At 41.6% G+C, this 22,741-nt stretch overlaps 1 protein-coding gene across 2 annotated transcripts in view; it reads right to left on the bottom strand.

The window, feature by feature from the left end:
• LOC126297512 (protein inturned) overlaps window positions 1-22,741 on the bottom strand; it is a 229,004-nt gene that overhangs the window by 51,016 nt on the left and 155,247 nt on the right. For both annotated transcript variants that reach the window (XM_049988398.1, XM_049988397.1), the window contains exon 14: window positions 3,377-3,426. In XM_049988398.1, the coding sequence (XP_049844355.1) occupies window positions 3,377-3,426 (50 nt within the window). The remainder of the gene's footprint in view (window positions 1-3,376; window positions 3,427-22,741) is intronic.

Here is a 22,741-nt window from a genome sequence, read left to right as displayed (position 1 = left end):
TTCACAATATAAAAGACAGGATTAGCTGTAGCTTCAGTGTGGAATGGCATCCCTCGACTCAAAAAGTTAAATTTGCTAATTTGATGTCATACATTAAGTGAGATTCTTTTAGAACATTTAATCCAAATTACAAGAAAATATCTAGTGAAGTTGGCTGGATAATTTCGCACCACTCCTGGAAGTACATCAATGATCACAGAATTGTAAAACATTTTCTGTGATATTGCCAAGTCCATTTACAGTACACACAGAGAGAATACATTTCTACAATCAATCTGTTTTTTGAATGTCAAACTCGAGGAGCATAGCTTGTACTTCAGAGATGTAATACACACATGTGCCAACTTGACTGAGGGCCAAAATAATAGGCCAATGAGTATTATTACCATTATTGTAACTAGGGTTAGGGGCTAAAGCAGAGCTACAAATAATATTCAGATAATAATACCTGAACACCCTTAATTAAGAGCAAGGGAAATTATTTAGGCAGCTGCTCTCTACAGTAGGTGTCATGATTATCATGATTTTTCTGTCTTAAGTGTTCAGCAAATAGAAGAGCTCATTCTCTAGACAGAATCTGCTATTTTGTTTTAGCTATTTTGGTTATACTGTAAACATTATGAGCAGATAACAATTTTTGAGCTTTTGATTATTATAGACCTAAAAACAGTCTTTAAATTTTTTTTCATTGGCACTATCTCCAAAACAAAGACACACAAATGAAGAGGCAATACAGCACTTATAGCATAACACCAATATATCCACAGATAAATTTCAAGCTATGAATAACATACAACTCTTAGTCAAGAAAGCGGATTGTGCAAGAAAACCATGTGCAGTAACTGAAAAAGGGGCCTCAAAACTCATTATGAAGTGAAACCAATGCATGGGTGCAGGGGAAGTTCAATTCCACCTTCCATTAAAATGAAGGGAGAAACATTGGGCATTAGAACATGGAAAAAGGAACACAAAATGCTAACAATAATGTCTAGAATATGCCTTCCTTATGCATAACTACTGTTCAATCTGTAGTAATCACAAGAACAAAAGCATCATCTACTCAGAATGTTAACATTATAATCACTGCTTTGCCCATAAATGTGAGAAGCATCTGATGACGATCTTTCTAATTTGCTGTACACTTATGACATGAAGAAACCAAAGTAAACAAATGAGGTTCGGCAAGCTGAATAGGTGGCACAGTTTCTCTGTAGCATCACACAGTTTGCTCTTAATGCAGTTCCTTATGATTTTATTCTAATGCCACTAAGCTGACAGAATATTCATACATAAATTATCAAGATTAAATTGTAAGAACAGATTGCTATATTAAGAAATATTCTACTTGTGACTGGACATGACTTAGTCAGTGACACTAATTTTAATTTCTTACCATCTGGTGATATCGAATAGAATGTCCCTCCCAACCTACCATCCCATGTCCCCCACTGCCTTCCCCCCTTCCTCCCAGCTCTTGGAAGGACGAAATATTCTGTAGTGAGGTGTTTTTCTATCAAGAAAATGATTTAAAAGTTGGTATTATGCAGGTTTTTAATAGGGTGACAACTGGAACTTTTTTTATTTATGGCTACGTAAAAGTCACTATTTGTCTTTCAAAATATTACAGTGCTTAGTTTTACATTCACTGAGTTCTACAGCAGAAGTCTCTCTGCCATTGGCCTAGTCCTTGCCAGTTCTTTTTATTTCCTAGGAAGGTTTTTTGTTTTTTGTTTTTTGAGAAAATATTAGCGTGGTCGATGTGTCATATCTGCTAATGTTCCTACAATTAATGGTTTAACACTAGTTTCATTGAAACTATATATAGGGTCTCAGTCTTTACATAGTTATAAAAAGTGCACCGAATGATGGTCTGTGCATTGGGTTCACAGCTAAGATATTTTTGCATTTTCAACAGCAAGGTTTCCTAAAACAAAGGTTACAATAGGAAGACATCTATTGCTGTGCTTTGACATGTAAGAAGAGTGAGAGGATACTGAAGAAAAGAAATCTGCAAGATTTAAATACATCTACATCTACATGACTACTCTGCAATTCACATTTAAGTGCTTGGCAGAGGGTTCATCGAACCACAATCATACTATCTCTCTACTATTCCACTCCCGAACAGCGAGCAGGAAAAACGAACACCTAAACCTTTCTGTTCGAGCTCTGATTTCTCTTATTTTATTTTGATGATCATTCCTACCTATGTAGGTTGGGATCAACAAAATATTTTCAAATTCGGAAGAGAAAGTTGGTGACTGAAATTTCGTAAAAAGCTCTCGCCGTGACGAAAAACGTCTATGCTGTAATGACTTCCATCCCAACTCGTGTATCATATCTGCCACACTCTCTCCCCTATAACGTGATAATACAAAACGAGCTGCCCTCTTTTGCACCCTTTCGATGTCCTCCGTCAATCCCACCTGGTAAGGATCCCACACTGTGCAGCAATATTCTAACAGAGGATGAACAAGTGTAGTGTAAGCTGTCTCTTTAGTGGACTTGTTGCATCTTCTAAGTGTCCTGCCAATGAAATGCAACCTTTGGCTCGCCTTCTCCACACTATTATCTATGTGGTCTTTCCAACTGAAGCTGTTCGTGATTTTAACACCTAGGTACTTGGTTGAATTGACAGCCTTGAGAATTGTACTATTTATCGAGTAATCAAATTCCAACGGATTTCTTTTGGAACTCATGTGGATCATCTCACACTTTTCGTTATTTAGCGTCAACTGCCACCTGACACACCATACAGCAATCTTTTCTAAATCGCTTTGCAGCTGATACTGGTCTTCGGATGACCTTACTAGACGGTAAATTACAGCATCATCTGCGAACAATCTAAGAGAACTGCTCAGATTGTCACCCAGATCATTTATATACATCATGAACAGCAGAGGTCCCAGGACGCTTCCCTGGGGAACAACTAATATCACTTCATCCTACAGGATGGGCAGCACAGAAAGTAGGGTGGAATGCACTTAGAACTGGGTCATTAGAATGGGTTATAAAATTCATTCTTAAGTATGTAATGAAAAAAGGAAAACCCTGCAGAATTACGAATCTAACCTGTTGGTGACTTACATTCCCTGCCTAACATCAAATGACCATTTCTAAACTTCCCCTGTTACCATTTCCAATGTCCTCAAGTCCACTGTCCTAAAAGGAATCTCTTTCTGAGATATGATTGTGGATAACATCATGTTTACTTTCTCGTTCTACCTATTTAAGGAAAGGTCCTTTTTTTTTTTTTACACTTGGCTTTCACTTTTAGAAACACTCTGTATTATGAAGTTCAGCTGATTCTGGTAAGTATCATTCTTTCACATATACTTATTGAAATATGTATACCAATAAAACTGCTTCTACTTACGTCAGGGCACAGCCTCCTGATTCAAGCAAGACCACAAGTAAGTCATGACCCTAGGAAACAACAATGGAAAGTTAGCCACTGTACAGATTTAACTTACAGATAAATAAAATTCTTGTAATACATATTATGAATTACAATAAACACAACTAATGATTCAAATTTAGAAATATAGAGAGATGTGAAATGTGTTACACAGTTCATTACATACTGACATAACATATTATCTATCAGAACAAAAAACAGCACTGAATGATAATCATTTAATAGCATTGACTAAGTATGTCGAATTCAATATGGACATTAATTAATGTAATCTATAAATACATATCTTATGGAAACCTAAAATAAAACATTATTTGAAATTACAGATAGAAATAGCACTCCTTCACTTTTGCCTCACCTCAGTCAGCATCACATTCACTCATTTAGTTAGTTAGTTGTGTGTTCCACTGATCAGTCTCACAGAAACCGTTATGATGTGGAAAGTGTGAAGTGCCCATTAAATGGCACAAAATGCATATTTTATACCTATAGATTTATTTATTTCTATTAAAGAATTCATCTATGGCACAGAAGGAGTTGTCAAGGAGATATGATTTCAATTTATTTTTGAAACTGTTAGTGCTGTCTGTCAGACATTTATTTCATCACATAATTTATCGTTAAGTTTTACAGCAGGATATTTTACCCCTTTCTGTGCCAAAGATAGGTTAAATAGAGGATAGTGTAAGTCTTTCTTTGTTCTGGTATTATAATCATGAATGCCACTTTTGTTTTTAAATTTGTCCATGTGGTTGAGAACAAATTTCATTACTGAGTAAATGTACAGTGAGGCTATTGTAAGAATTCCTATCCTTTTAAACAGATGCCTACAAGATGTGTGACAATGATTCTAACCACTTTCTTTTGAACAGTGAATACTTTTTGCCTACTTGTTGAGTTACCCCAAAATACTATTCCACATGACATCAGAGAGTGCAAGTATACAAAGTATGTTAGCTTGCTAATTTCTATATCCTCAAAATTAGCAATTATTCTGACTGCAAAAGTTGCTGAACCTAGTCGTTTTAGGAAATACAAAGTACGAATTTTCCAATTAAGATTCTCATCTATATCTACACTCAAAAACTTAGTATGCTCTTTCCTGGCTATTGACTTTTGTTGATGTGTTATATTTATTGAAGGAACTGTACTACTTGCAGTAGAAAATTAGATGTTCTGTGTTCAGAGCAAGCCCATTCGCAGAAAACTAATCAATAACTTTCCCAGAGACGTTGTTGTTGTTGTCGTTGTTGTGGTCTTCAGTCCTGAGACTGGCTTGATGCAGCTCTCCATGCTACTCTATCCTGTGCAAGCTTCTTCATCTCCCAGTACCTACTGCAACCTACATCCTTCTGAATCTGCTTAGTGTATTCATCTCTTGGTCTCCCTCAAGATTTTTACCCATCACGCTGCCCTCCAATACTAAATTGGTGATCCCTCGATGTCTCAGAACATGTCCTACCAATGGATCCCTTCTTCTAGTCAAGTTGTGCCACAAACTCCTCTTCTCCTCAATTCTATTCAATACCTCATCATTAGTTATGTGATCTACCCATCTAATCTTCAGCATTCTTCTGTAGCACCACATTTCAAAAGCTTCAATTGTCTTCTTGTCTAAACTATTTATCGTCCATGTTTCACATCCAAACATGGCTACACTCCATACAAATACTTCCAGAAATGACTTCCTCACACTTAAATCAATACTCGATGTTAACAAATATCTCTTCTTCAGAAACGCTTTCCTTGCCATTGCCAGTCTACATTTTATATCCTCTCTATTTCGACCATCATCAGCTATTTTGCTCCCCAAATAGCAAAACTCCTTTACTCCTTTAAGTGTCTCATTTCCTAATCTAATTCCCTCAGCATCACCCGACTTAATTCGACTACATTCCATTATCCTCGTTTTGCTTTTGTTGATGTTCATCTTGTATCCTCCTTTCAAGACACTATCCATTCCATTCAACTGCTCTTCCAAGTCCTTTGCTGTCTCTGACAGAATTACAATGTCATCAGCGAACCTCAAAGTTTTTATTTCTTCTCCATGGACTTTAATACCTACTCCGAATTTTTCTTTTGTTTCCTTTATTGCTTGCTTAATATACAGATTGAATAAAATCTGGAATAGGCTACAACCCAGTCTCACTCCCTTCCCAACCACTGCTTCCCTTTCATACCCCTCGACTCTTATAACTACCATCTGGTTTCTGTACAAATTGTAAATAGCCTTTTGCTCCCGGTATTTTACCCCTGCCACCTTTAGAATTTGAAAGAGAGTATTCCAGTCAACATTGTCAAAAGCTTTCTCCAAGTCTACAAATGCTAGAAATGTAGGTTTGCCTTTCCTTAATCTTTCCAACCACTGCTTCCCTTTCATACCCCTCGACTCTTATAACTACCATCTGGTTTCTGTACAAATTGTAAATAGCCTTTTGCTCCCGGTATTTTACCCCTGCCACCTTTAGAATTTGAAAGAGAGTATTCCAGTCAACATTGTCGAAAGCTTTCTCCAAGTCTACAAATGCTAGAAATGTAGGTTTGCCTTTCCTTAATCTTTCTTCTAAGATAAGTCGTAAGGTCAGTATTGCCTCACGTGTTCCAACATTTCTATGGAATCCAAACTGATCGTCCCCGAGGTCAGCTTCTATCAGTTTTTCCATTCATCTATAAAGAATTCACGTTATTGTTTTGCAGCTGTGACTTATTAAATTGATAGTTCAGTAATTTTCACATCTGCCAACACCTGCTTTCTTTGGGATTGGAATTACTATATTCTTCTTGAAGTCTGAGGGTATTTTGCCAGTCTCAAACATCTTACTCACCAGATGGTAGAGTTTTGTCAGGACTGGCTCTCCCAAGGCCGTCAGTAGTTCTAATGGAATGTTGTCTACTCCGGGGGCCTTGTTTCGACTCAGGTCTTTCAGTGCTCTGTCAAACTCTTCACGCAGTATTAATCTCCTGTTTCATCTTCATCTACATCCTCTTACATCTCCATAATACTGTCCTCAAGTACATCGCCCTTGTATAGATCCTCTATATACTCCTTCCACCTTTCTGCTTTCCCTTCTTTGCTTACAACTGGGTTTCCATCAAAGCTCTTGATATTCATACAAGTGGTTCTCTTTTCTCCAAAGGTCTCTTTAATTTTCCTGTAGGCAGTATCTATTTTACCCCTAGTGAGATAAGCCTCTACATCCTTACATTTGTCCTCTAGCCATCACTGCTTAGCCATTTTGCACTGCCTGTCGATGTCATTTTTGAGGCGATTGTATTCCTTTTTGCCTGCTTCATTTACTGCATTTTTATATTTTCTCCTTTCATCAATTAAATTCAATATTTCTTCTGTTACCCAAGGGTTTCTACTAGCCTTCATCTTTTTACCTATTTGATCCTCTGCTGCCTTCACTGTTTCATCCCTCAAAGCTACCCATTCTTCTTCTACTGTATTTCTTTCCCCCATTCCTGTCAATTGTCCCTGAAACACTGTACAACCTCTGGTTCTTTCAGTTTATCCAGGTCGCATCTCCTTAAATTCCCACCTTTTTGCAGTTTCTTCAGTTTTAATCTACTGTTCACAACCAATAGATTGTGGTCCGAGTCCACATCTGCCCCTGGAAATGTCTTACAATTTAAAAACTGGTTCCTAAATCTCTGTCTTACCATTATATAATCCATCTGATACCTTTTAGTATCTCCAGGAGTCTTCCATGTATACAACTCAAAGTCATTATTTGTATCATTTTCTATTGGAGTTTCTTTTACTGAACTAATAATGATACTTGAATCATCAGCAAACAGTGTCAGTTTAGTTTCTTGTTTCCGCTAAGGAGGAAGGTCAGTCACATGCATCAGGAACAGAAGGGGATCCATGATCAAACCATGTGGCACACCTAATGTAATTTCACCACAGTTAGATGAAGTGGAAAACTTCCTTAATTCATTTCCATGTAAAGAAACATTTTGCTCCCTGTTCTGTATATATGCCTTAAACCACTGACATGCTGTTCCATTTATACCGTACAATTGTAATTTCTGTAACACAATGTCGTGGTTCACACAATCAAGTGCTTTAGATAAGTCACAGAAAATTCCTACTGGTGACATTTTACTATTTAAAGACTGTATTATCTGGGCAGTGAAATTGTATATTGCTGTTTCAGTAGAACAATATTTTTGAAATCCAAAGTGTGATTTACTAAGTATCCCATTACTGTTGAGATGGCGAACCACTCATGAGTACATTACTTTCTCGATGATTTTTGAAAATGCTATTAGCAATGATACTGGCCGGTAATTATTGACATCTGTGGTGTCCCTTTTTTTGTAGAGATGCTTGACAATGGAATATTTTAACCTATCTGGGAAAATATCTTCAGTTAGTGATGAATTACAGATGTGACTCAGACATCAGCTGTAATTGCTCCACTTTGTTTGTCGGCAGCTCTAGCAGCCACTGTTAATGCTTTGTGGGCTTGCATACAAACTGCACTGAACATTCCTCAGGAACATGTAAAGGTTATTTTTTATTCTATGTCATGAGTTTCTAACTGCAAGGCCTTGGGGCTTCACATCAATATGAATTCTAAGACTCATGTGCAATTATACAATAATAATAATTTGTGTAGGGACACATACATAATCTGTGTTACGAAGTTCATTTCAGTCACATGTATTATTCTTTTAAACACACTGCTGTTATCTTGCTTCTATGATTGCTTTGTACAAACATGATTTTTTATTGGAATATTTAATAATAAACTTTATAAATTATAGAGTTCAGCAATCAGTCATCCTTTTCTTGTAGATTTTATTTGGCAAATCCATATTTCGCATAGTGCCCAGCCTTTATCAAAGCACTATTTTCTGGTCTCGATACATGTCAGTTCCCTGTTGTTCGGGCATCACTCACAGTTCTTTGACTGTGACTGATGCCTGAACAACAGGAAACTGACATGTATCAATACCAAAAAATAGTGCATTGATAATGGCTAGACACTAGCCAAAATCTGGATTTGCCCTTTTTTCTTTTTTTTTTTTTTAAAAAAAGAGAGAGACTGATTGCTGCACTCTATAATTTATAAATAATAATAAATAATATCACAGTCACTGAGTGCACCAACATTCCTAATTGAAGGTAACCTAATAATTAACTGTATAATACAGTGCCTTGTTGATAATATATCATTTCAGATCTAAACTACTAAACTAGGACTACAATTTGGGTTTTCAGCTTTTACCTGCTTCAGTTTTTCATCTAGCATTAAAGGAATTGAGACACCTACAAGGTTACTGAGTATAATGCCTCATATGAAATGTGATGTAAATATAAATGTTTATATCAATTTACTAATTTTACTTTCCTTCTGAAGTTGAATATCTGCCTTCTGCATCATTGGAAAAGAACTGCACTTGCAATTATACTTAACCAAAATTCTTCAGATACTTCAGAATTCCAACACTTGCTCACAACTTGATATTTCTAATTTAACAGTTTTCACATTTTGGATGATATGGAATAATAGTTTTCTTAACAGCACACATATGAGGCATAGTAAAATATTACACTGGAGCAGCACATGGCATGGAATGGATGCAGAATACAAGATGAAGTTTTAGAGGGTGGGAGAAATATTAGACAATGTGGCACTGCTGTGTTGTTTGTCATCTCGTTGGTGGTAGGTACATGTAGAAGCAGAAGAAAAGGAAGATTAGAGTTTAATATCCTGTTGACAATGAGGTCATTACAGACAGAGCAAAAGCTTGTATTAGGGTAGGTGATGGGGAAGGAGTTCAGCCATGCCCTTTCAAAGAAATCATCCTGGAATTTACCTTAAGCGATTTAAGGAAATCACATAAAACCTAACACTGAATGGCTGTACGGGTATTCAAACCATTGCCCTCCTAAATGCAAGGTGCTAGCCACATTCTCATAAAGAAGAGTCTTATTGTACTCATATTTTCTGGTGTGTGTGTGGGGGGGGGGGGGGGGGGGGGGGAGGGTGAAGGGGGGGACAGAGCAACAAGTGTTAGACAGTATGAACATGTATGCTCATAACTTTCTTAAGGTATTTAACTGCCCTTTAAAAATTTCCTCAAAATGTTGTGAATATTTTCTGTGTTATGACTTTTACGTGGGTTGTGTTATCACATGTCTATACAAAAATGATAGAATGTGTATGAAATCTTATGGGACTTAACTTCCAAGGTCATCAGTCCCTAAGCTTACACACTACTTAACCTAAATAATTATCCTAAGGACAAACACACACACCCATGCCCGAGGGAGGAATCGAACCTCCACCGGGACTAGCCGCACAGTCCGTGACTGCAGCGCCTTAGACTGCTCGGCTAGTCCCATGCGGCACATGTTTATTCAGCTGAGTTACTTGAAACAAGTAATCCTTATTGAACACAGAAAACAAATTGCTATAGATATATGTCACTCAATGATTAAGAATTTTTGCAGTGAGTGTGAGATTCCAAAAATAATGTTTATGTACATCAACATCTACATACCTACACCACAAGCCATCATAAATTAGTGCATGGTGGAGGGTACCATGTAGCACTACTAGTCATTTTATTTCCTGTCCCACTTGCAAATAGAGTGAGGGAAAAATAACAATGTAGTGAGTCCACATAAGTCCTAATTTCTCACATCTTATATCCAATTGTCCTTACGCAAAATGTATGTTGATGGCTGTAGAATTATTCCCCAGTCACCCCCAAATGTTGGTTTTCTAAATTTCAGCAATAGTGCCATGCAAAAAGAGCGTAATCTTGTCTCCGGGGATTCCTATTTGAGTTCACGAAGTATCTTTGTAATACTTGGATGCTGATCAAACCTACTGGTAACAAATCTAGCAGCATGCCTCAGAATTGCTTCAATGTCTTCCTTTAATCTGACCAGATAGGGATCCCAAATGAGTCACACTAGCCTCCTATATGCCATCTCTCTTTTGGATGAGATACAATTTCCCAAAATTCTCCTAATGAAATGAAGTTGAGCATTTGCCTTCCCAACTGCCAAACTGATGTGCTCATTTTGTTTCATATCGCTTTGCAACAATACATCTACATATTTAATTGATGTGACTGTGTCAAGCATCACACTACTAATGCTGTATACTAATGCTATAGGGTTACTTTTCCTACTCATCCACATAACTTACAGGTTTCTACATTAAAAGCAAGCTGCCATTCATACCATCAACTAGAAATTCTGTCCAAGCTATCTTGTATATTCCTACAAACACTCAATGGCATCACCTTCCCATATACCACAGTGTTACCAGCAAACAGTCGTAAATTGCTGTGAACCCTGTCTGTCAGTTCATTTCTAGATAGAGATAATAAGAACAGTCCTATCACACTTTCCTGTGATACCCCTAAAGATACCTTTGCCTCTGATGAACACTCACTGTCAAGACCAAAATACTAAATTCTATTACTTTAAATGTCTTTGAGAGACTTGCGTATCTGGGAACCTAAAACATATGCCCGGACCTCCATCAACAGTCTGCAATGGGGAACTACATAAAAAACTTGCTGGATACCTAGGAATGTGTAATCTGGCTATTGCCTTCTATCCATGGCGTGTGGGATATCATGTGAGAAAAGAACAAGCTATGTTTCACATGAGAAATGCTTTCTAATTCTGTGTTGATTTGAGGACAGAAGCATTTATGTCTCTAGGAAATGTATTAAACTGTAACTCAGAATGTGTTCAATAATTCTGTAGTAAACCGATATTAAGGATATTGGTCTGAAATTATGTGGGCCTGTTCTTTTACCTTTTTTATATATGGGAGTCACCTGCACTTTTTTGCAGTCACTTGGGACTTTTTGCTAGGAAACAGATTTACGATAACTGGAAGCTAAGTAAGGAGCCAATGCCACAGAGTACCCTCTGTAAAACAAAACTGGGATTCTATCTGGGCATGGTGACTTATTTGTTCTCAACTCTTTCAGTTAGTTCCTTCTCTTTACCATAGAAGCCTCTTTCTATGTCCTCCAATGGGAATCTGCACAACAGTCAAACAATAGTATGTTTGTATCATCCTCCAGCATGAATAAGGCTTTCCTTTTGCTGTCTTCTACTGCTACCCCAGACTGGTCAATGAGTGAGTGCGTAGAAGTCTCCAACCTGCTTACTGAATTTACGTATGACCAGAATTTTCTTGGGCTCTCAGCCTGACCTTTCACTATGGTATGATGGGGGAACTTTTTCTCCATTGATCTTGTTACGGACACATGAATTTCTACTAACATTTGCCTGTCAACATTTGCGTGTTCTTTTTTTCAACTGGGAGTGCAACAATTCCTGTTTCCTCAGCATTTTCAGAATTTAATTATTAAATCATGGTGGGTCTTTTCGATCCTTCATTCAGTTACTAGGGCCACACATCCCCGGAGCGTGATTTACAATCAGTTTAAACTTCGCCCATAATTCCTTCATGTCCATCATACTGGAGCTAAATTGCATACATTCACTGTCTCAGTGAGATACTAACAACTGTTTATCTGCTTTTTTTCTAGTACAAATACTCTCCTGCCTTCTAGACCAGTTTATTAAATTTAGTAACCCTTGTCATTATGATGATATCATGATCACTAATCCCTGTCTTTATACAGATACTGTGTCGATAAGATTAGTCCTATTTGTAGCTACAAGGTTCAAAATAATTTCATTGTGTGTGGGTTGTCTAACTAGTTGTTCATGGCAGTTTTTGGAAAATGTGTTCAAAAGTACTTCACAAAACTGTCTGTCCGAACCACCTGCAGTGAATCCAAAGACATTCCAGTCTATACTTGATAGACTAAAGCCACCATCGATTAATACAGCATGATCTGGGTATTTCTGCGCTACTGTGTGTAGACTTTCCTCAAATGATTCTACAACTGTTATGGCAAAATCAGGGGGCTGGTAAAAACATCCAATAATTAACTGGAGTTCATTTATGTATAATACTCGTGTCCACCTAACTTTACGACCAGACTCAATTTTAATCACGATAGACATAACAGTTTTGTCAACAGCAATGCACACTCCCCCTTCTATGGTATCTAATCTGTCTTTTCAATATACTTTCTGCTAAATCTCGTTTTGCCAACTCATTTTTATTAAGGAAGCTGCAATAAACCACCAACAGTAACACACTCTTAAAAAAAAAAAACCAATAATGATCCCTTCTGCAGATCAAGAAAATACCAACTAATTCTTATAATCAGAGTTCCCTTTGACTCTATACCTGTACAACTGTTCCATGTCGAAGTCGGCAGTTACCAGCTGATAGATAGCCTACATGACAGAAGTGACATAGCGCAATTGTTGTGGAAGAGAGGATGGTCGAGATGGCACAACGCTGGACTGGCCGATCTTCTCTGCACTCGATGAGTCGAGAACAGCCCACTGAATGGCTGGGCACCGGTTTATCTAGTCCCGGGTGGAAGGATATTTCCAGAACTATTTGCACACACGTGATCGCCAGGAAATAGTTCACTGATCTTTGCATCCCCTTTCCCTGCTGCTAGTTGATGCCCTTTAAGGGACATTGGCCGCACCTACGTGCTTGTTGTCAACTGTGGTACTGGCTTGTAAACACTCTGGCATAGGCCAGATTTTGCAGCGGAATAGGCTATCCGCGTCACTGGTCTGTCTGCGGTGTAGCTGCTGCAGTAGATGTCTGTTGTGACTGCAGCAATCCTCCCCCCATCCCTCCCAGGGTTAAGGCGAAGGCACATCTCGATGTCAGTCCCTGGTTCCGCTGGTTGAATGAGACCACGATTGGCAGCGGAGGTGCTGGTGGTGGAGGGAGCCCCATCAGCATCCACAGGTGGAAGACCTGCCCACGGGGACTCTGCGAAAGCCCTCGTCGGGTACGACGACGACTGCCACATCGGTTGCCACAACTGTGGCTGCTGCAACGGTGGCAGCTGCAACGGTGAACTCCTGGCCTTCCAGAAGACCTCAGACCAAAGGTGTGGTGCTGGAGAAAACAGCAGTGACGGGCCTGGCTCACAATGGTGCCGTAGCTGGTCGAAGTACTTCTGACAGAGGGAACCACCATCAAGGACGACAATTGCCATGGTGCGGCCAAAAAGTGTGGACACCTCGGTGGGAACCCAGCAGGGGCAACACTTGGGAAACACCAATGCCCAGACAGGATCCTGTGGAGACAACCGCAGCTGGACAAGGGGAAGCAGGAAACAGGAGAGACAAGGACATCTGATGAGGGTGGGCATGCAGCTTCTCCGCTGGAGAGGACTCATAGTGACCAGAAGAATAATAAGTAGACAGGAAGAGGTCAAGGGCAGCTGCCTGGGAGTGATGCTGACACAGTTTGGCCATCTGCGATTTAAATGTGTGGACAAACGTTTAGGCCAACCCACTGGGTGTGAAATGGAATGGCGCCATATGCAGTACTTGGATGCCCAATGTAGCACAGAAGGAAGTAAACTCTACCAACGTGAACTGTGGACCGTTGTCCATCACAATCACCTTCGGTAGACCCTAGATGGTGAAAATATGAGAGACAGCTTGAATGGTGTGAGCGGCAGTTATCAAGGACAAGCGTGAGAAGTATGGAAAATCACTGCTGGCGTTCACCAAAATGAGTGAGTAGAACCCTAGGAATGGATCTACAAAATCCAGATGGAGCCGAGACCACAGGGCAGCAGTCGGAGGACATGGACTAACTACAGACTCTGACAGGAGGAGCAGGAAACCACCATGTGGGTGATGTCGCTGTCCATTCCCTGCCAACAGACATGTTGGCGGGCGAGGTGCTTTGTCAGGATGATCCCCCAGTGCCCGACATGTAGGAGTGTGAGGACCAGCTGACGGAGGGAGGACAGTACCAGGACATGCCAGCGATCAGTACCACCTAAGAGAAGAAGAACCCTGTCACAAACAGATAAGTCATTGCAGCAAGGTGAGTAAGCCCAAACCTCCAGGTCTGACACCTGACGACAATTGGAGGGCCACTCGACTTGAACATGGTGCAGAATCATCCAGAGAACCAGGTCTGAGACCGTGTGCTATGCAACGAGCCAGGCATTCAGTGGCAATGCAGCGATGGGGGAGGAGCCAGCATCATCCAGATGAAAACAAGCAACCAGATCAGCATCAAAGTCAGAATCTGCCCCCACAGGAAGTAAAAAGAAAAAGCGCTGGCATGGAGGGCCGTGGCCTGGTAATGAATGTCGTAGGTGGTAGGTGTACCCTGCAAGGAACAATGCCCAGCACTGCAGGGGGTGAGCAGTCTGGGTAAGGACGGCAGATGTGCCGTCGAACACAGAGACCAAGGGCTCTGGTCTGTGTAGTGTGTGAACCGATGGCCGTAGATGAAGTCGTGGAACTTCTCTGAATCTAAATATGATGGCGAAGGCCTCCTCCCCGATGTCGCTATAGTTGCGCTCTGCATGTGATAGTGTTTTTGAGACAAAAGCCACTGGGCACTCAACATCGTCAACGATCTGAGACAACACAGCCCTCAGCTCATAATCCGGCGCATCAGCAGCCAAAAGTAGAGGCTTGCCAGGGTCGTATGGGACGAGGCACAGTGGAACGAAAAGAGCAGATTTGAGATGCTGGAAAGTCTGGCGACCAGGTCCAGGGAACATTCTTGTGAAGCAGGTGATGCAGAGGCTCCACCAGAGCTGCAGCATGTGGGATGAAATGCCGATAATAGGTGAGTTGACCCAAGATGGATTTGAGCTGGGAGATGTTTGTCAGCATCTGGAACCGCTGAATGGCCTCGAGGTACTGCAGCGTTGGGCGAATGCTCGCAGCGCTCAAGATGTGGTCGAGAGAGGTTACTTGTAGCACAAAAAAAATTGACATTTGACCCTGTTGCACCACAACCCCTCAGCCTGCACATCCTCAAAACGTTGCTGAAGAATCTGTGGTTAGTCCGGGGCCAAGATCCCTGTGACTAAAATGTCATCTAAGTAATTGGAGGTGCTGGGGACCTCCTTACTGACAGACTCTAGAAAGCATTGAAAGATGGCTGGAGCATTGGTGATCCCAAAGGGTAGGCAGTTGTACCAGAAGAGCCCAAAGGCAGTACTGATGATGAGGACCTCTTGAGAAGTAGCACTGACTGGCAGCTGCAGGTATGCTTCCTTAAGATAATTCTTTGCAAAGATCTTTCCACACACCAAGTTGGACAAAATATCATCGACCTTCAGGATAGGGTAAGAGTCAATGACTCGCTGGGCATTGACAGTGGCCTTAAGATATATTGCCACATTCCCAGAGGGACCCATTCAGTTTTTCGAGGATGACAATGCGCCAATCGGTCTCAGAACTCCTATCTCCACAAGGCGACACAGTTCCTTGTGTAGGGCATCCTGCAGGGAAAAAGGCACTGGATGAGGCTTGTGAAACTTCAGAACAGCTGAGGGAAGTAGTTCAATGTGTACTTTGAAACTGGACACCCCCAGAGAAGAATCAAAGAAGCGTCAGGGAAGGTATCGAAAAGCTCCTGTAAAAGAGCATCAGGGGACACTGTTTGGACTGCAGAGGCCGAATCATAGATCTCAAGGCCAATAGAATGAAAAAGATCCATCCCCAACAGTTTAGTGGCTGCGGAGGCAACTAGGACCAAAACTCGGGCGGTGACATCATAAGAGACACACTGCACCTGCGCCAGGAACCAGCCCTGCATGTGGATAATGTCGTTACTATAGCTTGTCAAGGGTGTCAGGAGTGGGCGGAGTGTTGGAGCACCAAAGCAGCAGTGAGTGTTGGTGTCAATAATATTGGTGGAGGACCCTGTATCCAACTGAAGACGGAGGGGAGTCCTGTTGATCTGAACCGTCAGAGCGATGGGCCCCGCCATATGTGGGAGGACTGACTGGACGAAGGAGGCACTCAGCAGCTGGTCAAAATCTGCCAAGACCAAGTCTGGAGTGTCCAACTCCATGAGGTCCACCTCCACTGACGAAGAGCAGCAGCAAACGTTGGCCCGATGACCCTTCGTCCCACAGATGGAACAGACCACCCACTGCAAATGACAATCATGGTGTGGGTGCGAAACACAAAAGCATTAATGACAGGAGGGCAGCTTCTGACGTTGCTGACCCCGAGAACCCATAACCTGGTCTGGACGAGGAGGCAGCGGTGGGGGGGCCTGCCACGGGCCGTTGGCGTGGTCGTTGCTCCAGCGGATGTGGCTCTGAGCAAGAATGGGCAAAGACCTGTGGTGAGGCATGGAGCACCACAGACAAATGGGAAGACTGTTCATGGGCACGAATGACTGACAGCCACGTATCCAAGAAGGGATCCTTCAGCTTTAACAGATCCGTTCACAAGGCATCGTCAGGAGCATGCACCAGAATCATGTCATCAACGAGGGCCGAACCATATGACTGCTCACACCCCGAGTTGCACTAGAGAAATGGCAGTCCCGGGAGAACCTTTGAAGGCAAACGATACATTCCCTGTAAGACTGCAATGGAAGCTTCTGACAGCTGAAGAACATGTGGTGAGCTGTCGCAACGTGTACCTGGGCATAAAAATACTCTGTTAAACTGGTGGTCAGCTGTTCATATGCGAGGGCATGTGGCTCTACCTCCGGATTCAGCTGTTGCACTAAGCGATAAATGTCAGGACCCACACAGGCAAGAAAAAACACATGACACTGGCCAGTGTCGATGATTCCATGGGCAAGGAAATGTTGTTCCAAGCAAACGGCATAATTACTCTACCGTTCAATAGACTTGTCAAATGGCAGGAACACAGCAGGAGTGGCCGACGCCGGAACCCCCAGAGGAACACTAGTCGAAGCCCGTAAATGCTGAATCAGAAGTTCATTCGTCAGTTGCATACGATCCAATAGCTCAAGGATACGAGCCAATGGCGCATCTAAACCCGGAATACCATCAGCCAGGGTAACAAACAATGGAGAAACCCAGGAGTTCAAACAAACTCGTCGCCACTGCTAAATCTAGGGCAAGGGGTTGGGTTGTTTGGGGAAGGAGACCAGACAACGAGGTCATCGGTCTCATCGGATTAGCGAAGGAGGGGGAAGGAAGTTGGCCGTGCCCTTTCAAAGGAACCATCTCGGCATTTGCCTGGAGCGATTTAGGGAAATCACGGAAAACCCAAATCAGGATGGCCAGATGCGGGATTGAACTGTCGTCCTCCCGAATGCGAGTCCAGTGTCTAACCACTGCGCAACCTCTACAGAGCAAGAACCAACTTGTTTTTATTAAGGAAACTACAATAAACCACCAACAATAACACACTCATCAAAGTCAAACAAACAATAAGGATCCATTTTGTGGATGAAGCAAATAACAACTAATTCCTATACTCAGAGTTCCCTTTGACTCTGTACCCCTAAAAATGTTTCACGTCAAAGTCGGCTGTTAGCAGCTGGTATATAGCCTAGATGACAGAAGCGATGTAGCACAATTGTTGCGGAAGAGAGGATGGTTGACGTGGCACACCACTGGACCGGCGATCTTCTCTACACACCACAAGCTGAGAACTGCCTGTTGAATGGATGGGCTTCAGCTACTATTTGCACACATGTGTTAGCCAGGAAATAGTTCATTGATCTCGCACTCCCTGCTGGTTGATGCCCTCTGATGGACGTTGGCCATAACTACGTGTTTGTTGTCAACTGTGGTACTTGCTTGTAAACACTCTTGCGTCGGCCAGACTTAGCAGCGGAGTCGGCAACCCACATCACTGTTCTGTGCGCGGTGTTGCTGCTGCAGTAGGCATTTGTGGTGACTGCCGCACTTTCCATGCCTTGGTAAATATTTTGGAGCTTTCTACTTCAAGTTTCAGTCAGGTCTCGGTTCTGTAATAATTTAAGTGGGCCAACTTTCCTGGAGGCAATAAATTCAAGGACTTTGTTATGAATACTTTGACAATTTACTGTTAAAACTTTGACAGTTGATGAGGTCTACTCTTTACACAATCTAATTTTACACTCCGCATATTGACTAGTGAGCATTCATCAAACATCCTCAACCTACCACACAGTCTAAAACAAAAACCCATATGCATCCCAAGGACTCACTACCTGAGTAACTGCTTCCTTTGTGTAGTGCTCCACCCCTGACCTACCACAGTGAATCTTACAGCTCTGCACCCCATTCCCACAGGTCCAGAAATCTGCAGCTATAACTATCACAGAATTGACGGGGCCTCTAGGTTAGACCCTCCACTTGGCTCCAAGCCACAGGAACTGATTTACTCTGGGAACGATGTTGCAAACTGGGAGCTCTTCTTTGTCCCCACAAGTGAGGCCAGCAACCTTTGCCACTTCTGCTAGCCACTTGTGCAAACTGAGGAGGTCCTCATTACCCAAGCAAAAGGTGTAAATGGTGCCAACACAAGCGACAACTTGCAGACTACTGCACCCTGCATCCTCAATAGCTGCAAGCAGGGCCTGCTCCACATCTCAGATAAGCAGATGAGGCCCCCCCTGACAGACACACTGAGTGCACATTGGAATTCATTCTGGCTCTGTATGCTATTTCCTTGAGGGGTTCCACAATGTGCGTAACATTGGAGCACCCAACAACTAGTAAATCCTCCCTCCCATCTGTTTGCTTCAAGCCTATTCTGTGGCCCTTGTCCACACACAGGGTGAATAGGTAAGGCCAGACAGCCAGCCTCCACAATGACTTTCCATCTCAAGTGATGTGACAGTGTAACTAACTGCGACTCACCCTGCAGTGAGTGTAGATGCTCCGAGTTGGATACAGTGGAAGTGAAACAAGTGACACCTGAAGTGTCCCATATAATGTTCCAGTTCCTCCACTGCCAGCACTGTCACTTTCATAAAATTCAGTCATATGTATGTATCACCAACTTCTCTTTGTGAAGTTAAGAAAATTATACACTCTTTCAAAAATAAAAGCTCCTCAGGTGTTTTCTATAGAGAACTAAAAGTTTGTTCCCACATAATAAGTCCAGTCTAATCTAAAATATGTGATGTATCACTAACTCAAGGCATTTTTCCAGGGAGACTGAAATTTGCTGTTGTTAAGCCCCTCTTTAAGGAAGGTGACAAGAGATTCTCCAAAATTTTTGACAAGGTGATGTATTCTAGAATAGTATCTCACCTTAGTAACTACAGTATCCTTATTATCACAGTTTGGGTTTCAGAAGAACTGAGAACGCCATTTACACATTCACTCACCCAATTTTACAAGCATTAAATAATAAAACAGTGCTTGCGGCTATTTTCTCTGACCTCTATAAGGCATTTCACTGTGTGAATCACAGTAATCTCCTAGGTAAATTAATGTTTTATGGAACTGATGGTACAGCCAACCAATGGATAATGTGATATCTAACCAAAAGAATGCAGAATGTCGTACTTAGTAATTGAAGTAATATGGTCTAGGGACTTAATTCTGACGGGGGTAGAAAGCACGAATGGGGTTCCTCAAGGTTCAATCTTATGTCCACTACTGTTCCTCATGTATGTAAATGATCTTCTGTCTAGTACAAATTAAGCAGAATTAGTTCTTTTTGCAGATGACACCAGTGTTGTAATTCAATCCAAGCATACATACAAAAATATATGAAAAGGCAAACCAAGTTTTTAAAAGTAGCATTGACTGGTTTTCTGCAAATGGTCCCACCCTCAATTTTAAAAAGACAACATATTCAGTTCAGCACATCCAGAGGTACTACAGCAATGATGAGTATAACAAATGGCGAGGAAATAATAAATAGGGTGTAAACTTCAAAATTTCTATGGGATGCATACTTATGAGCATTTAAATTGGAAAAAACACATTTTGGAACACCTAAAACAACTCAGTTCAGCCAAATTCAAGTGCAGAAACATTGAAAATCTTGTGGAAAAAGCATATCAGTAAGCTGACATATTTTTATTCAATAATGTCACATGGAATAATGTTCTTGGGTAACTCATTTAAGAAAGAAAGTCTTCATTGTGGAAAAATGTACTGTGTAATAATAAGTGGTGCTCAGCCATGATCATCTTCTACATCTACATCTATATGACTACTCTGCAATTCACATTTAAGTGCTTGGCAAAGGGTTCATCGAACCACAATCATACTATCTATCTACCATTCCACTCCCGAACTGCGCGCGGGAAAAACAAACACCTAAACCTTTCTGTTCGAGCTCTGATTTCTCTTATTTTATTTTGATGATCATTCCTACCTATGTAGGTTGGGCTCAACAAAATATTATCGCATTCGGAAGAGAAAGTTCGGAAGAGATCTTGCCGTGACGAAAAAGTTTTTGCTTTAATGGTTTCCATCCCAACTCGCGTATCATATCTGCCACACTCTCTCCCCTATTACATGATAATACAAAACGAGCTGCCCTCTTTTGCACCCTTTCGATGTCCTCCGTCAATCCCACCTGGTAAGGATCCCACACCGCGCAGCAATATTCTAACAGAGGACGAACGAGTGTAGTGTAAGCTGTCTCTTTAGTGGACTTGTTGCATCTTCTAAGTGTCCTGCCAATGAAACGCAACCTTTGGCTCGCCTTCCTGACAATATTATCTATGTGGTCCTTCCAACTGAAGTTGTTCGTAATTTTAACACTCAGGTACTTAGTTGAATTGACAGCCTTGAGAATTGTACTATTTATCGAGTAATCGAATTCCAACGGATTTCTTTTTGAACTCATGTGGATCATCTCACACTTTTCGTTATTTAGCGTCAACTGCCACTTGACACACCATACAGCAATCTTTTCTAAATCGCTTTGCAGCTGATACTGGTCTTCGGATGACCTTACTAGACGGTAAATTACAGCATCATCTGCGAACAGTCTAAGAGAACTGCTCAGATTGTCACCCAGGTCATTTATATAGATCAGGAACAGTAGAGGTCCCAGGACGCTTCCCTGGGGAACACCTGATATCACTTCAGTTTTACTCGATGATTTGCCGTCTATTACTACGAACTGCGACCTTCCTGACAGGAAATCACGAATCCAGTCGCACAACTGAGACGATACCCCATAGCTCCGCAGCTTGATTAGAAGTCGCTTGTGAGGAACGGTGTCAAAAGCTTTCCGGAAATCTAGAAATACGGAATCAACTTGAGACAAGTGTCTGGTGCAATTGTTAGTATGGTTACTGCTGTTACAATTGCAGGTTATCAAGATTTAAGTGAGTTTGAGGCTCAACAAAATATTTTCGCATTCGGAAGAGAAAGTTGGTGACTGAAATTTCGTAAAAAGCTCTCGCCGCGACGAAAAACGTCTATGCTGTAATGACTTCCATCCCAACTCGTGTATCATATCTGCCACACTCTCTCCTCTATAACGCGATAATACAAAACGAGCTGCCCTTCTTTGCACCCTCTCGATGTCCTCTGTCAATCCCACCTGGTAAGGATCCCACACTGTGCAGCAATATTCTAACAGAGGATGAACAAGTGTAGTGTAAGCTGTCTCTTTAGTGGACTTGTTGCATCTTCTAAGTGTCCTGCCAATGAAATGCAACCTTTGGCTCGCCTTCTCCACACTATTCTCTATGTGGTCTTTCCAACTGAAGCTGTTCGTGATTTTAACACCTAGGTACTTGGTTGAATTGACAGCCTTGAGAATTGTACTATTTATTGAGCAATCGAATTCCAGCGGATTTCTTTTGGAACTCATGCATGTGGATCACCTCACACTTTTCGTTATTTAGCGTCAACTGCCACCTCCCACACCACATAGCAATTTTTTCTAAATCACTTCGCTACTGATACTGGTCTACGGATGACCTTACTAGACGGTAAATTACAGCATCATCTGCGAACAACCTAAGAGAACTGCTCAGATTGTCAACCAGGTCATTTAAATAGATCAAGAACAGCAGAGGTCCCAGGACGCTTCCCTGGGGAACACCTGATATCAATTCAGTTTTACTCAATGATTTGACATCTATTACTACGAACTGCAACCTTCCTGACAGGAAATCACGAATCCAGTAGCACAACTGAGACGATACCCCATAGGCCCGCAGCTTGATTAGAAGTCGCTTGTGAGGAATGGTGTCAAAAGCTTTCCGGAAATCCAGAAATACGGAATCAACCTGAGATCCCCTGTCGATAGCGGCCATTACTTCGTGCGAGTAAAGAGCTAGCTGGGTTGCACAAGAACGATGTTTTCTGAAACCATGCTGATTATGTATCAGCAGATCGTTCCCTTCGAGGTGATTCATAATGTTTGAATACAGTATATGCTCCAAAACCCTACTGCAAACCGACGTCAATGATATAGGTCTGTAGTTTACTCCTAGTACCCTTCTTAAACAATGGTGCAACCTGCGCAATTTTCCAATCTGTAGGTACAGATCTATCGGTGAGCGA

This window comes from Schistocerca gregaria, chromosome X (genome assembly GCF_023897955.1).
Source record: "Schistocerca gregaria isolate iqSchGreg1 chromosome X, iqSchGreg1.2, whole genome shotgun sequence".
In the NCBI taxonomy this organism is placed as follows: Eukaryota; Metazoa; Arthropoda; class Insecta; order Orthoptera; family Acrididae; genus Schistocerca; species Schistocerca gregaria.
This window is presented reverse-complemented; position numbering and strand designations above follow the sequence as displayed.